This window comes from Rattus norvegicus, chromosome 7, assembly GCF_021556685.1.
Source record: "Rattus norvegicus strain SHRSP/BbbUtx chromosome 7, alternate assembly SHRSP_T2T, whole genome shotgun sequence".
Lineage (NCBI taxonomy): Eukaryota > Metazoa > Chordata > Mammalia > Rodentia > Muridae > Rattus > Rattus norvegicus.
The window spans coordinates 29,934,997-29,950,283 of record NC_141540.1 but is presented as its reverse complement, the minus strand read 5'-3'; the positions used below and the strand labels follow the sequence as shown (position 1 = coordinate 29,950,283).

Below are 15,287 nucleotides of genomic sequence, written 5' to 3'. Positions count from 1 at the left end.
TCAGTGTTTTATCATGGCAATAGGGACCCTGACTGAGACAGGAGTGAACTCAGGGCCTCATATATGTCAGGCAGTCACTCCACAACTGAGCCCCTAGGAAAACGCATGCTCTTCCCACACAGGACAGAGAGCCGTGGAGACTCTTCTGGGAGTCAAAACAAGAAAACAAGACTGGAAAGGGCGGTGACCAAGAGCAAAGGATACTGATTTCTTTTAAGTTATTTTATAAATACTGGCTGTCATTATTGGGCTGGAATAGTTACTATGTCCTGAATATTTCCTGCATACCAGGGACTACATATTTACATGAATGGCATATATTTGACCCTTTCTTTTCTTTCTTCCTTCCTTCCTCTCTCCCTTCCTTTCTCTTTCTTTCTTTCTTTCTTTCTTTCTTTCTTTCTTTCTTTCTTTCTTTCCTTCCTTCCTTCCTTCCTTCCTTCTTTCTTTCTTTCTTTCTTTCTTTCTTTTGTTCCTTCTTTCTTTCTTTCTCTTTCTCTTTCTTCTATGTAGACAGGGTCTCACTGTGTAGATATAGCTGGCCTGGAACTTGCTATGTAAACCAGGCTGGCCTTAAACTTAGAGAAGTCTGTCTGCTTGCCTCTGCCTCCCAGAGCTGCCATGAAAGGAAGATTACAAATCTGAAACCAACCTGAGCAATTTGGTAAGATGGGGCCCAAAGTGTAGCACAGTGGTTTGGGCTTTCCTGACTCGTGTAAGGTCGGGTTCAAATACCAAATACCAGTAGTACAGAGGGGGGGGAGAGAGAGAGAGAGAGAGAGAGAGAGAGAGAGAGAGAGAGAGAGAGAGGGAGAGAGAACACACACGGACAGAGGGAGGGAGAGATGAGAGAGAATGTGTGTTGGGGAGGTGTAACCCACGAAAGAATACCTGTCCGTCTATCTCTGCCCAGGCTCCAGGGACCTTATCATGACCTCGAATCCAGTTGTGCAAAACTTCAGCAGGCTGGTCCCAAGGAATCTAGGTGAGCAGAAATATGGGTTGTGAAGCCTAGAGGTGACACTTAACTTTTCTCTCCCATCAGGGAAATGAGAGGGGACACACGGGGACAGCTGGCTTGGAGGGGCTGCTGCTGGGTCAGGAAATGGTATCCCGGGTCCTACTCAGAAGAGGAGGGCTATGCCTTGGCTATGTGTTATTGATGTAAATACCTCAGCGTTTTCCTTCTTCTGGATGCCTTCATATGTGGCCCCCTCTTCCGGCTGGGGAGTGCGAGGCGCCTTTCCATCAGCTATGAGTTGGACAGCTTCTACCTAAAGCCAAAACCAGTACCAGTGTGAGGGACAGAGAGCCAGAAAGGCATGACCTGCCCAGTGGAAGTTTGTGTCCACCAGACTGACTGCCTCTAAATCTGATCAGAAAGTCAGTCTGTGGTGACTACGGCTATCTTCCTCTTCCGGTCCACGGACACGCCAAGCACATAGGGCGTGACAGCCACTTTACAGAAGTATTCCTTACAGACGTCCCAAGTATCCTGAAAGGTGTGTATACCACATTTCTGCTTTGCAAACGAGGAAGCTGTAGCTTCAGGAAAAGTTGAACCACGAGCTCTAGACTCAGTCGCATTTGGCTCAGGACAGCTAAGAAGGCAACCAAATGCAACGTCATACATAGACTAACTTAAGACACCAAAAGTTTCCTTTTTTTTTTTTTTGGTGACTCAGTTGCACACCTTTTGAGTGTGAACTTGGTAGAATACAGTGTCATTTCACAACGACAAAGGGTTTGACATGGTCCACAAGACTTACACCCAGGAGTGCCCACTCCCACATCAAGCCTGATGAATCCCTGTTAGGGCTCGAGGTGAGGCTCTGGAACAAAGCTCACGCTTAGCATATGCAAGGCCCCGGTTCACCCTACCATGACCATGACGGGCAGAACAGGTGATGCTAGTAACCCACAACATCACTGCTCTGGGATGTGTCTGAGTTCTCTTTCCTGACACATTCACTGGGAGGCCCATGTGCTATTTTGACTGTGATTATCAATTTTGAGGACCTGCCAGGTACTAGATCCTTTACATGAATGATGTCATTTCATTTTCAGAAGACTCGTACCAGCCAGACAGTTTTGCACATTGTTGTTGTTGTTCTTTTTTTTTTTTTTCTTTTCGGAGCTGGGGACCGAACCCAGGGCCTTGCGCTTGCTAGGCAAGCACTCTACCACTGAGCTAAATCCCCAACCCTGGTTTTGCACATTGTACAGAGGAAGGAAACAAGGCCAAAAAGGAAAGGCTAGCCGTTGTCAGCTCGCAAAGGGTCATTCTGTAGGTGGTAGAACATGAGCTTGAAGACAGGTCTCGCCGATGCTCAGGACCCTCTGACTGAACCGCTAAGTGACGCGAACCAGTCTCACCCTCCCCTCACATCAAAGATGACGACTCAGTAGAACGCTGCTACTTTTTCCACCAAATTCTTATTGGTGTGTGGGGGCGGGGGATGGGTGGAGACAACCAAATGGTGTAGGAATTGCTTGCCGAATCTCTGGATATTTTTATGGGTAAAATGGTAGGGTAAAAATAGTAGGTATGCGTGTTTGGAATCTTTTACTCTGAGCACATCTGAATAAATAAGTTAATAATCACCTTTCACCCCGTTACTTAGACTAAGTAAACATAGCTTTAAAGGAAATCTGTTACATAGAAAATATTTAAAGATTTTGTTTTTAATTCTTCCTTATAACTAGTCATTATCCACAGGGTTGGAGATTCAAGTATTTGGCAAGAGGATACAGCCGTTTCATTGTTGTCTTGGCCGTTCCGTCTCTTTGAAGAGGAACCAGTCATCATCAGAGACTATGAGTCTTTCACACCTTAGTTTACATTACAGACATGTGCCACCATGCTTGGCTCGGCAAACTCTTGGTGAATGAAAAGCAGTCCTCCGGGTTGGGGATTTAGCTCAGTGGTAGAGCGCTTGCCTAGAAAGCGTAAGGCCCTGGGTCCGGTCCTCAGCTCCAAAAAAAAAAAAAAAAAAAAAAAAAAAAAAAAGAAAAAGAAAAAGAAAAAGAAAAAGAAAAGCAGTCCTCAGATGTTAAAGGTTTGCTAAATTCGTACTGATGCTGTGAGTATACTGACCATGGCCTTGATCCCCTCAGGAAAAAGGAACCGGTTATAAAGCGAGTCCACTGTGTCATTGGGTTTGACGTCACACGATCTCTGAAGAAGGATGGGTCCTGTATCTAAACCATCATCTGCCCAGAAAACAGAAAACCCAGCTTTCTTATCTCCCATGATTAGAGTCCTGTGAAAAGAGGAGTTTCCATTTAAAATGCTGGCTGATTGTACCAAGTAGAGAATCAGTCAGGTTACGGGTAAGGAGGTTACAATGCAAACGCAGACAGTGAACGCAGTGGCCTACACAAGTTCATGGCGGAACTCAGAGCCATCGGTGGTCTTAGAGAGCAGCATCCCTACGTTGCTAGCACTGCGTCCCCGTGTATGTGTCGTCTTGCAATGGCTCGTGTGCATCTTCAAAGGTCTCATAATCCATCCTTACTGCCACCCACTGACTGCAGTGTCAGCTTTCCCCTCGAGGGCTGAGTCACTCTCATCCTTGCCTGTACGTCCTACATTATACTCGATCATAGACAGAACAAGAGGGGAAAATGTAGCAGGCTGCTTGTGAAAAGGAAAACCGATGGTCGGTTTAGGCTGCATAACTTAGTATAAATATCACTTAATATAGAATAAGCTCTAGACTGGCTATGTAAACTGTAGTAAACGTGCTGTATCCGGCCCGGACTAAGAAATACAAAATGCTATATATGTGGACAGGTAGCCACAGACTCATCTTAGAGAGCAGGCGCATACAGAGAAGGTATAAAATGATGCTTCAGAAATGCCCTAAGTCGTTTTTAAGATATGTATGTGCCTGTGAGTGCATGGCACGTGTGTGCAGATGACCTCAGAGGCCAGAAGAGGGCGGTAGATCCCGGGGACTTGGAGTTACAGGCTGTTGTGAGATACTATTTGGGTGCTGGGACCAAACTCTGGTCATCTGTCAAAGCAGCACGAGCTCTTAACTTCTGAGCCTTCTCTGCCTCAACCCCCTCCCTAAATCATTTGTATTTCTCTGAGCTGTCAAGCAAGCAACACCTAAAGAGGTCATCCAATGGATCTCTCTCTCTCTCTCTCTCTCTCTCTCTCTCTCTCTCTCTCTCTCTCTGTGTGTGTGTGTGTGTGTGTGTCTTAGAAATATTGAGGAATTATCATCACACTGTCATTTCAATGTCACACATTGAAAATATACATATGCTATGACCCAATGATTTTGTACATACAAAGAATTCAAAATGAAAAACCAATCCAAGTATAAAGGGATCAACTACCACTACTACTACCACCACCTCTACTACTACTACTACCACTTCTACTATTACTACTACTACTACTACTACTACCACTACCACTACTACTACTACTTACTACTACTACCTCTACTACTACAACTACTACTACTTACTACTAATATGACTACTTACTACTACCTCTACTACTACTACTTACTCCTAGTAGTACTAGTCTAGTACTAGTACTATACTACTACTATTTATCAGATCAAAAGTAAACAAATTCCTAGCATCAATCTTTCAATACCAAAAAGTATTTTTGAGCACCACATATAGTTTTTGGTTTTGGTTTTTGGTTTTGTTGTTGTTGTTTTGTATATCTAACAATCTGAAACCAAGAGATACCAGGAAGGGGGCAGATGAGAGAACAAAGCTAAAGGTGGTGGGGAAAGACCAATTCAGCCTCAGCATAGTGAGCCATTGTGTTGGGTACCTATGGAGTGTCAGGAACTGTCGTGAAACAGATGTGAGAATGTTGGACAACATCTCTCTGAGAAGCTTTAAGGCAAAGGAAGGGAGATGGCTGATAAAGAAGGCAGCTTCTAACTCTGCACTTTTTTTTTTTTTGGTTCTTTTTTTCGGAGCTGGGGACCGAACCCAGGGCCTTGCGCTTCCTAGGTAAGCGCTCTACCACTGAGCTAAATCCCCAACCCCCTAACTCTGCACTTTCTTAAACGGATTGAGATCATTTGTGTAAGAAGAAAAAATGTTCTGAGAACATAGCACACTATGAAGACTATGAAGATATGGGTCAAACGTGCAAAGAAGTCCTGCCGTGAACCAGCATGAATCAAACTGATCTTATTCGCCTGACCACTGAAGCTTTGGGGACCTGATTGCAGCAACTGCAATTGATCACCAGAAGCCACCATTGGGGAATTCTGTCCTACCTCATGTAGCATGTCCAGCTCTCAGAGGCCTTCAAACAACTAAAGCAATCAATCAGGCTCTTACATGCAGACAAAGTGTGTGTGTGTGTGTGTGTGTGTGTGTGTGTGTGTGTGTACATGTGTACACCTTCATGCATGCTAGATGCATGTGTTTATGTGCATGTGTACATGTGGAGTACACACATATGCAAAGGCCAGAGATTGACATCAAGTATCTTCCTCAGTTCTTCATTCTGGTTTTTGAGTCCGGGTCTGTCATGAAACCTCGAGGCCATTGATTCAGCCAGGCTGGCTGGTCAGAGAGCTCCAGGGAACAAGCCTATCTCTACCTCTCACTAGCTGGGATTACACACGCAAGCCTCCCCGCCTGGCTTTTATGTGGGTGGTGGGGATCCGAACTCAGGTTCCCGTGCACGCACAGCAAGCCCATCGCTGACTGAGCCATCTCATCTCCCTAGCCCTAAACACACCTAGTTTCCACATCGCGTAGGAGAGCAACAGAAAAGCCATGGACCATGGAAATCGAGCTATCATCGTTGCTGTTACAGATCTCACCAGTTGATGGCAGAAGCCCCTCTGTGCCTGGGTAGGAGTGAGGGGTGGTAGATGATGGAGCCGTGCTCTGGGCTGTCGATGATGTCCATGGGGATGAACTGCGTGCAGAAGGGAAGCACGTTGAGCTCAGCACCTACCGACTGATAGGCTTCTGCTACCTCCTTGATGGTTTTACCCTTGACTCTCCATCGAGGGAACTTGAACACAGGGGTCCCATCTTTCTCTGCGGCCAAAGCTGAGAACACAAAAAAGGATTGTTCCTTTTTTAAACACCATGATCCCATATTAACACACTGTAACATTGCAATTTCACGCAACTTTTACAGGCTAAACACGGCGGAGGAACTGGGATTGTGACTAGAATTTGATGTTGTTACTATTGTATCAGGCTAGTCCATCTTTCTAGAGGGACGTTCAGATATTAAAAGCATAATGTATTTGAGTTTGAAAGTTGGTAAATGGTATTTTCAGATTTTGATGAAAGGGTCTTTTCCTAAAGATACTTTCATTACATTTTTATGTGTGTGTGTGAGTATGTATGTATATGCATACATGTGCATGTGCTTGTGTGTCTGCATATATGTGAGTGCATGTGTATGTGTGTGCGTGTCTATTCATATGTTGTGTGCATGTGTGTGTGCATGTGTCTGCATGTGTATGTGTGTACAATGTGTGCGTGTGTGTCTGTGCATATGTGTGCTTGAGTGCATGAGTGTCTATTCATACGTGTACGTGTGTGTGTACACTGTGCATATGTGTGTTCATATTCATGTGTGTGCATATGTGTGTCTATTCATATGTGTGTGTGCATGTGTGTGTGTCCATGTGTCTGCATATGTGTGTGTGCATGTGTGTGTCCATGTTTGCATGTGTGTATGTGTACAATGTGTGCGTGTGTGTCTGTGCATATGTGTGCTTGAGTGCATGAGTGTCTATTCATACGTGTGCATGTGTGTGTACACTGTGCATACATGTGTTCATATGCATGTGTGTGCATATGCGTGTGCACATGTGTGTGTGTGTGTTTGTGTGCATGTGACAGCATATACCATAGGCCATTTCCAGGAGCTAAGGCTGGAGGGCTTGCTTCTGTTCTTTTGTCTCCTTCTCTCTCCAGTTATCACAGTCCTAAAGGATAAGGTGAGGTCTCTGAGACAAAACCTGAGCCCTGAAGCCTTGTTAGGTCCCAAAGGTGTCTGAATGGAGGCTAGACTTTGATCAGGCCATCTGAAAGACTCTGAGCTACCCCCACAAAACGTTAATGTCATACAATGTTCAAGAAATGTAGCTCACATCAGATGGCAGGCGAGTGGAGGTAAAGAGTGATAATGGGGGATGGGGAGGTGGCTCTGAGGGTAGAAGTACTTGCCATGTACACACAAGGACCTGAGTTCAAATCTCCAGCAGTCACATTTTAAAAATCCGGACACGGGGCTGGAGAGCTGGCCCAGTAGTAGTTCCCAAAACTTGTGTTGAGTGCCTGATGACTACGTTCACAGATATAGAGGTAATTAAAATAAAGACAGGATCTCACAGTATAGCTCCTTCTATCCTAGAACTCGCTCTGTAGACCATACTGGCCTTGAACTCACAAAGACCTGCCCACCTTTGCCTCCAAGTCCTGTTCCGTGGGGTGGAGAGTTACAGGGCTGGACACCTGACATCCTTCTCTCACCTCTACAGTCCAGGTACCCACACATGCCTGGGCACACACACATCACTTGTGTGATAACAGAAGGAATCTGAGGTTGCTTGGGAAAGAAAATGGGGTTGGGAAGATGTTTTCACTGGAGAGAGAGAGAGAGAGAGAGAGAGAGAGAGAGAGAGAGAGAGAGAGAGAGAGAGCTCTGCAGAAGTAGAAACTTGGGATGGTAGCTTATTGGTCTCTCTATTGTGGGTTTTGACTGCCCAGAGCTAGTTTTGGCTTGCTCAGTGGACTCTCCTGATGGGAGCTCTTAGACGCTATCACTGCTTACTTACAGGCCTGATGTAAGGAATAGCATTGTACACACATTTTCCCCTCGGGAGCTCTCACCTCTCCCCGTGAGGCACGGGCCACGGAACTGGCGGTTGGTAAGCTAAGTGACTAGCACAGGGTCACTGGTGGAGAGGAACAGACCCTACCTCTGTCTCCTGCTGTTAGAACCTTTGCTGCCAGCCATGCTGCACCGTCTCAAGCCATACTGTGTATAAGTCATGTTGGGCTGTCTTCTTCTTCTGTGTCACATCATGAGTTCGAATAGTCATGACCAATGGAAAGAGGTCCTGACCCTGGATCCGGGTACCGAGGGAACACCCCTTTCCCTGATCTACCTTGAAATGAATCTGATAACCATATCTGTAATTCCAAAAATTCATGTACACAGCAGGGATTGCTAAGTTGTCTGCACCCATCCTCCAGGTGTGGGGTCTTCTAGTGGGGTGCTTAGCTTTAGCTGTCAGAAGCTAGAGTCACCTTGGAAGAAAGTCTCAATGATTAACCGTTTCAATCAGGTTGGTCTATGGGCTGGTCTGCGGGGGGATTGTCCTGATCCTCTCAGTTAAAGTTGGAAGACCATCCAAGGTGGACAGAACCATTTCCTAGGCGGGGAATCGTGAACTGTTTGAAAGTGAGCAAAGCTAGCAGAGCACTAGTGTGCGTGTATGAATCCGTTACTCTCCGCTCTTTTTTTTTTTTTTTATTAACTTGAGTATTTCTTATATACATTTCGAGTGTTATTTCCCGGTTTCCGGGCAAACATCCCCCTCCCCCCTCCCCTTCCTTATGGGTGTTCCCCTCCCCACCCTCCCCCCATTGCTGCCCTCCCCCCAACAGTCTAGTTCACTGGGGGTTCAGTCTACTCTCCGCTCTTGATCGAATGGATGTGATCTGACCAACCGCCTCAACTTTCTCACAGCGATGGACTGTGTAACCCAAAACTGCAAGCCAAAGAAATCCTTCATCCCTTAAGTTGCATTTGCTAGGGTGCTTTTTAAAATTATCGCAGCAACAGGAAACAAAACTAAGACACCTTGTACAGTTAAATATGTAGCTACCCCCAAGACAATCTCAGTTCTCAGGCTCCCCGTAGAAGGAATCGACCTATGACTAACATCTGGCTTGTTGGATATGAATGGAAGTGACTTGTGCCACTTCTGGACTATGTCTGTAATAAAGTGTGCCCTCTGTGCTCCCTGTCTTTCTCTTTTAGGTGTATGTACATGTTCATATGAGCATATGCACATGTCCATGTGTTCACCTGTGTGTAGAGAGGCCACGTGTCAACGTCAGGAGTCCCTTAATTCTTCTGCACCTTATTTTTTGAGACAGGATCTTTTACTGAACCAGGTGCTGGCCAATTATCTAGGTTATCTGGCCAACGAGTCCCAAGGATTCCCTTGTCCCCACCTTGACCCAACCATGTTGACATAAGAGACGAGGCCAGGCACCAGGTTTTACGTTGGGTGCTGGAGATCTGAGCTAGGTCCTCAAGCTCAGGTAACAAGCCCTTTAGTAACTGAACCATCATCCCGGCTTCCTCTTTTCCCTGTTTGCTTTCTAGAACATAGACTTGGTTGGGGCTGAGGCAGCCACCTTGGACCATGAAAGCCTTGTCTTGATATGGCACAACAGAGATCACATGCGATGCCACAAAACCAGCTCTGATCAGCAACCAGCCTTGAGAGCATTGGACTCCGGGTCCTTTTAGATGCACTCACCCAGTGGATCGGCCTTTCCATCCTTGTCTGGCACTGTGAACACTCCCACTACTCGGTGACCCTCTTTCAGGAGGTGGCTGTAGACTTCCTGTCCAAACAGGCTCTGGCCAATAAGTGCCAACTTCAACTTGTTTTTGAAATAAACCTGTGGACGAGTATAGTGACAAAGGTTGCTGTGAACAGAAAACGGTTGTGTGAAATGTTGATGCGAGGACTACCAGAAGACTCCCAAAACAAAATGATTAGTCTGGTGTGATGGCAGGAGGGTCGCTGCTTCAAGACCAGCCTGGGCTACATAATGTGACTGGCGGTCCAGCTGTGCTACTTGGGGTGATAATGTTTCCCCCAAACTAGACTATCCAACAAAAACCACAGTTTCGGGCACGAGAGAGGACCAACTTCTTTCCAAGTGTTTGTCAGGAGAGATCAAGTAACTCCCATAACAAGGCTATGGTGGTGTCTATTCTTTGGTTGTCTCTCAGAAGTTGAAGATAAAATCCCGTTGCTGAAAATACCATGCACTTCCGACAAAGGATCCAGAAAAAAATCGAACTGGATTTGACCGGAAGGCCACTTTCTGGAAGACTGACTTTCATAGTACTAGAAAGTGCTATGCAAGCTACCAAGGGAGAGAAGCAGTCAATAGTCTTCCCTCGCTGTAACATTCATGAACCACAATGACCATTAGGACGTTAGAAATAGAGGGGCAGTAGCGGTACTTGCATGTTGGTAGTAACCAACGGCTTTGTACTTGTACTTAAGGACGTAAGACCCTCTAAATAGGAGGCAACTTATACCCAACTCCCCATGGCTAGTGAGGTCATACGTCTTAGAGGAGAGTACACCATGCCACTTTATTCAACTCATATGAGTCCCAACTGCATGCTAAATACTCATCCTTATCCCACAGATAAGCATGGCTCTAAGCCTTTAGCAAAGAGGATTTTTTTTTGGTAGTAGATAGAGGTAATTACAGAAAGCCACATGATTGTTTAAAATTCAGAGAACAACTGATCATGTATGCCCAGCCCCAACTGAAAGATCTACAGGGCTGGAGAGATGGCTCAGAGGTTAAGAGCACTGGCTGCTCTTCTAGAGGTCCTGAGTTCAATTCCCAGCAACCACATGGTGGCTCACAACCATCTGTAATGAGATCTGGTGCCCTCTTCTGGTCTGCAAGCAAGCATACAGGTGGAACACTGTATACATAATAAATAAATCTTAAAAAAAAAAAAAAAGAAAAAGAAAGATCTACATACAACTCCTGCATGTACCTGATACATATACATACAACTCCTGCATGTACCTGATACATATACATATAACTTCTGCATGTACCTGATATATCTACATATAACTCCTGCATGTAACTGATACATATACATACAACTCCTGCATGTAACTGATACATCTACATACAACTCCTGCATGTACCTGATACATCTACATACAATTCCCACACCTAAGGTTACATGAAAGTTATCAAATCCCAAGTGACCAATCCTACACATACATATGGGCAATGCTAAGTGGCTGCAGCAGGTTTTACACACACACACACACACACACACACACACACACACACACCAAAAATAATTGAAGAGGTCACAAATTTGAGAGGGGAAAAGGAGAGCTAGAAGTGCTATAAACACAGTACTCATATATGAAATGCTCAAAGGATTTAATTTTTTTTTAAAGTAGGAAGGCTGGATATGGGGCATGCACATGTAATTTCAGTGCTGAGGGAACAGAGACGGGTGGATTGTTAGGGCTTGTTAGCCAGCCAGTCCATCTGAGTGGGCAAGCTCCAGGCCAATGAGAGACTGTTTCAAAAACAAGTAGATGGTATGGTGGTTTGAATATGGTTGAATATGGTTGGCCCAGGGTTTGCACTATTAGAATGTGTGGTCTTGTTGGAATAGGTGTGGCCTTGTTGGAGGAAATGTGTCACTGTAGGGGTGGGCTTTGAGACCCTCCTTCTAGTTGCCTGGAAGTCAGTCTTCTCCTAGCAGCCTTCAGATGAAGATGTAGAACTCTTGGCTCCTTCTCCAGCACCGTGTCTTTTCGCTATTATGATAATGGACTGAACCTCGGAACCTGTAAGCCAGCCCCAATTAAATGTTGTCCCTTCTGTCCTTTATAAGAGTTGTCTTGGTCATGATCTCTTCACAGCAGTGGAAACCCTAACTAAGACTGATGGGCATTGGAGAGATGCTTGGTAGTTAAAAGCTCTTGCTACTCTTCCAGAAGACCCATATTGAGTCCCTGCTCCTATGTTAGGTTGCTTACAACCACTTGTAACTCTAGCTCCAAGGGATTCAACCCTCTTTCGGATTACTTGGGTGTACGCGTGCGCGCGCGCGCGCACACACACACACACACACACACACACACACACACACACACCAAGAAAAATACTAAAATGTTCTATAAATATTATCTCTGTATCCTCTAATTAGGGCTGAAATAGAATCTTCCTGTTGGCCACCTTACAAAAGTGTCAACTTCACCAGATACAATTACTAATGCCAGATATTTTAAGACATAAGAAACACTGTTTTCAAAATACACAGAGGATCCCGGCTGAATGTAGCCCTTTGGAGGAATATTTATTCCCCATATGCAAGACCCTTGGCACAACAACTAGTGTTATCAAAATAGGGGTATTGGTGGAAAACCTCAAAGAGCACAAAAGCCAGGAGACCTCATCCTTCAGCGCAGTGTGCTTGCTACGTTCTACATGACTGTCATCTGGCTAGTTGGAGTTCAACTCTAGATCGGCTGGGAAAGGGGTGTTTAAAGCAGCCACGTTGTCACTGAAAATATTATATTCCGTAGACACTCTCTGAGCTTAACTGGTGACTCCTCACCACCTCCCTTCATGTGCTGAGTTGAACATGAAGCTTGCGCTCTACTACAGAGCTGCACCCCCAGCCCAAGGTCAGACTTTAACATTGGGAAAGTCAAGATTTCAGGGCTCAAAGTGTATTTGTGAATTTATAAGATGTCAGAAGACTGGACTTAAGACACTTCTTGCTTTCATTTCTCCAGGCACAGTACTCAGGACCTGCCAGTTCAAATGTGGGTTTGGGGTTCTCATGGCAGATTTAGTGAGTCAGAATCAGGGCCCCAGGAAGCTTTGCCTTAGAAGCTCCCTAGTGATCAGTGAGCACACTAACATCCAATACTCTCTGCTCCATTTATTTACCAGATATACCAGACCACATCTTCCCTGCCACAGACTGCCCTGGGAAGCTTGGGGCAGAAAGAAAAAGTAGAAACAACTAGAAACACTTGACTGGAATGTTGTCAAATATTTCATATGTATGATTTGACTACACAGACTCTCAGAAACAGGCATTCATAACTCGTTTTTACAGATGAAGATATTGAAGCAATGGTGTATGGAAACAGCCTGAAATCCAATAGTCACCAGGAAACAGGATGGAATTTTCCACTTTGCTTTCCTATTGCTGTGATAAGCACCATGACCAAAAAGCAACTTGGTGAGGACAGGAGCTTATTTGGCTCATAGTTCTAGGTCACAGTCCACCACTGAGGGAAGTTAAAGCAGAAAGAGAAGCAGAAACCATGGAGGAAAGCTGCTTACTGGCTCCCTCCCTCTTGCTCAGTTAGCTTTCTTACACAGCCTGTCTAGGGATGGTGCTGCCCACAGTGGGCACACCACATCAATTGTCAGTCAGGGAGATCTCTTCCAGACATACCCACACTTCTTCAGTTTGTCTCTCTCAATTCTTCTCTGGGCACATTTCCCTTTAGGACCCCCTACACTACAAGATGCATAGAAAAAAATGGTCCCTGTCTGGGAATTCATCAGTTAGGAGGGAAGGCACTCAAGTAGACATATCAGTGACTTAGTGCTAAAATAGGTGGGAGCAATGAGGTTCTGAGAGGGGAAGAGATCCCTGGAAGGGAGTTCTTCATAGTGGGTGGGAGATAGGATATTTGTATACATGTGTCCATATGTGTTTGTGTGCATGTGCACATATGAATGCAGGTGTGTATGTGTGTGTGTATGTGTGTGTGTGTGTGTGTGTGTGTGTGCGTGCGCGCGCGCGCGTGCTGGCATGCGCTCATGGAGGTCTGGTGCCCTCCTCTATCACTCTCCATGTTATTATTTGAGACAGGGTCTTTCACCAAACATGGAGCTGACTGATTCAGCTACAGTGGTAGCCGGTCGACTCCAGGGATCCTCCTCTCTCTGCTTTCCCAGATCTTAGGCTTCAGGTACACACCACCGTGCCCAACATTTTACTCAAGTGCAGGGATCTGAAGTCAGGACCTGATGCTTCTTCAGCAAGCACTTTAACATGCTGAGCCATCTCCTTCCCCCCAAGGGAATTCTCAAGCAGAATCTCAGGCATCTCATCGTGGGAGCTGGCCAAGAAAGTGGGGAGGATGACGGGAGAACCCTGGGAATTTCCAGGCAGAAGAAAATGGATAAATAGCACCGTTTCCAGAATGGGGAGTCATGGGATGCTGAGAAACATCAAGGGAGTCAGGAACTGCAAGGGGGCTTTTGTCTGTTGCCAGTAAATTGTGTCATATTCTGAAGACAGTGAGAAGTCCTGAGTGACGGGAGGGTGACTGGGACTTATTTCTGGGTTAGTAGACCTCTGAGGCAACGCTGTCAAGGCATGACCCGGCCCCACGGAGGCATGCCTTGTGTGCTTAAAAATGGAGCAGAGAGCGAAAATAACATCAGACTTCATAGCTGGCCTTCGGGATATTCCTAGGATATATTTGGAGCGTGCAAAGGCCCACATCTGGGGTTTCGAGCTCTCGCCTGAATAGAGGAGCCGCGTGTCATGCTTCACAGAGAGATGAAACTACGCAAGATTTGCGGGTGCCGCCACCGGGGACAAGCTTGTGCAACTCGCTTAGTGCATCATTCCATGAAGAGGAGATTCATGTCAATTGTCATATGGATTTTTCCCTCAGTACTGGGGGTCAGAGCTGAGCCACTGTGGGTGCCAGAGGTCTGCTTTACGTAGCCTAGTCCTCATTGCATTTTAAAATGCTTTTCAAGCTGGTCATGGTGGCACAAACCTTTAATTCAGCACTCCAGATGCAGAGGCAGGGGGATCTCTGTGAGTTTTTGCCAGCCTGGTCTACAAAGCATTATTAAAGATTCATTATTTGTATATTACTGATATGTGTGTATCTATGACTTATGCTATGAGTGTTTGATGGCCTCAGAGGGCAGAGAGTGGTGTTGGAGTTACAGGTGGTGGTGGGCTGCCCAACATGGATGCTTAGAGAGGGCCAAAAGGTGCTTGTGCACACTGATAAGCACCGGGGAAGCCAGGAAAGTTAAACACAGAGCTTCTCTTCAATGGAAGGAGGGGCTTAGCTGTTTTCCCAGGTTGCTGGGGGGAGGGGATGTAGTTTACAATTTTTGTTACCTGTTGGACCAAGGTCTACCTGTCTCCCCTAGAATATTATGTTTGCTCATCCCAGACTTCCCCCATAGAACCTTGAGCATTACTTCTATGTCACAGAACTCATCCTATAAGCGATGTCACTTGTGCTTTATAACAGCCTAAGTGACCTCTGTGCTGTTTTAGGGCCAGGCCAGTTCCAATGCCCATAGGCATACTGTTTATCTCAGTCAGTCTCCCCAGACTCTGATTGTGAGGATTGTTTCCAAGTCAACAGTTGTACTCACGGGGCCCGGTTACTAGTTCTCCAAAAATTGTCTTCCGATATTGGGCCATGCTTAAGTATGGCTAAAGTGAAACGCTCTGAGTC

The 15,287-nt window shown here is 45.7% G+C and overlaps 1 protein-coding gene across 2 annotated transcripts in view; it reads right to left on the bottom strand.

The window, feature by feature from the left end:
* Aldh1l2 (aldehyde dehydrogenase 1 family, member L2) overlaps nt 1–15,287 on the bottom strand; it is a 51,390-nt gene that overhangs the window by 32,521 nt on the left and 3,582 nt on the right. For both annotated transcript variants that reach the window (NM_001191778.3, NM_001414921.1), the window contains 5 exon segments: nt 892–981; nt 1,173–1,274; nt 3,098–3,263; nt 5,817–6,051; nt 9,516–9,660. In NM_001191778.3, coding sequence (NP_001178707.2) covers nt 892–981; nt 1,173–1,274; nt 3,098–3,263; nt 5,817–6,051; nt 9,516–9,660 — 738 coding nt within the window.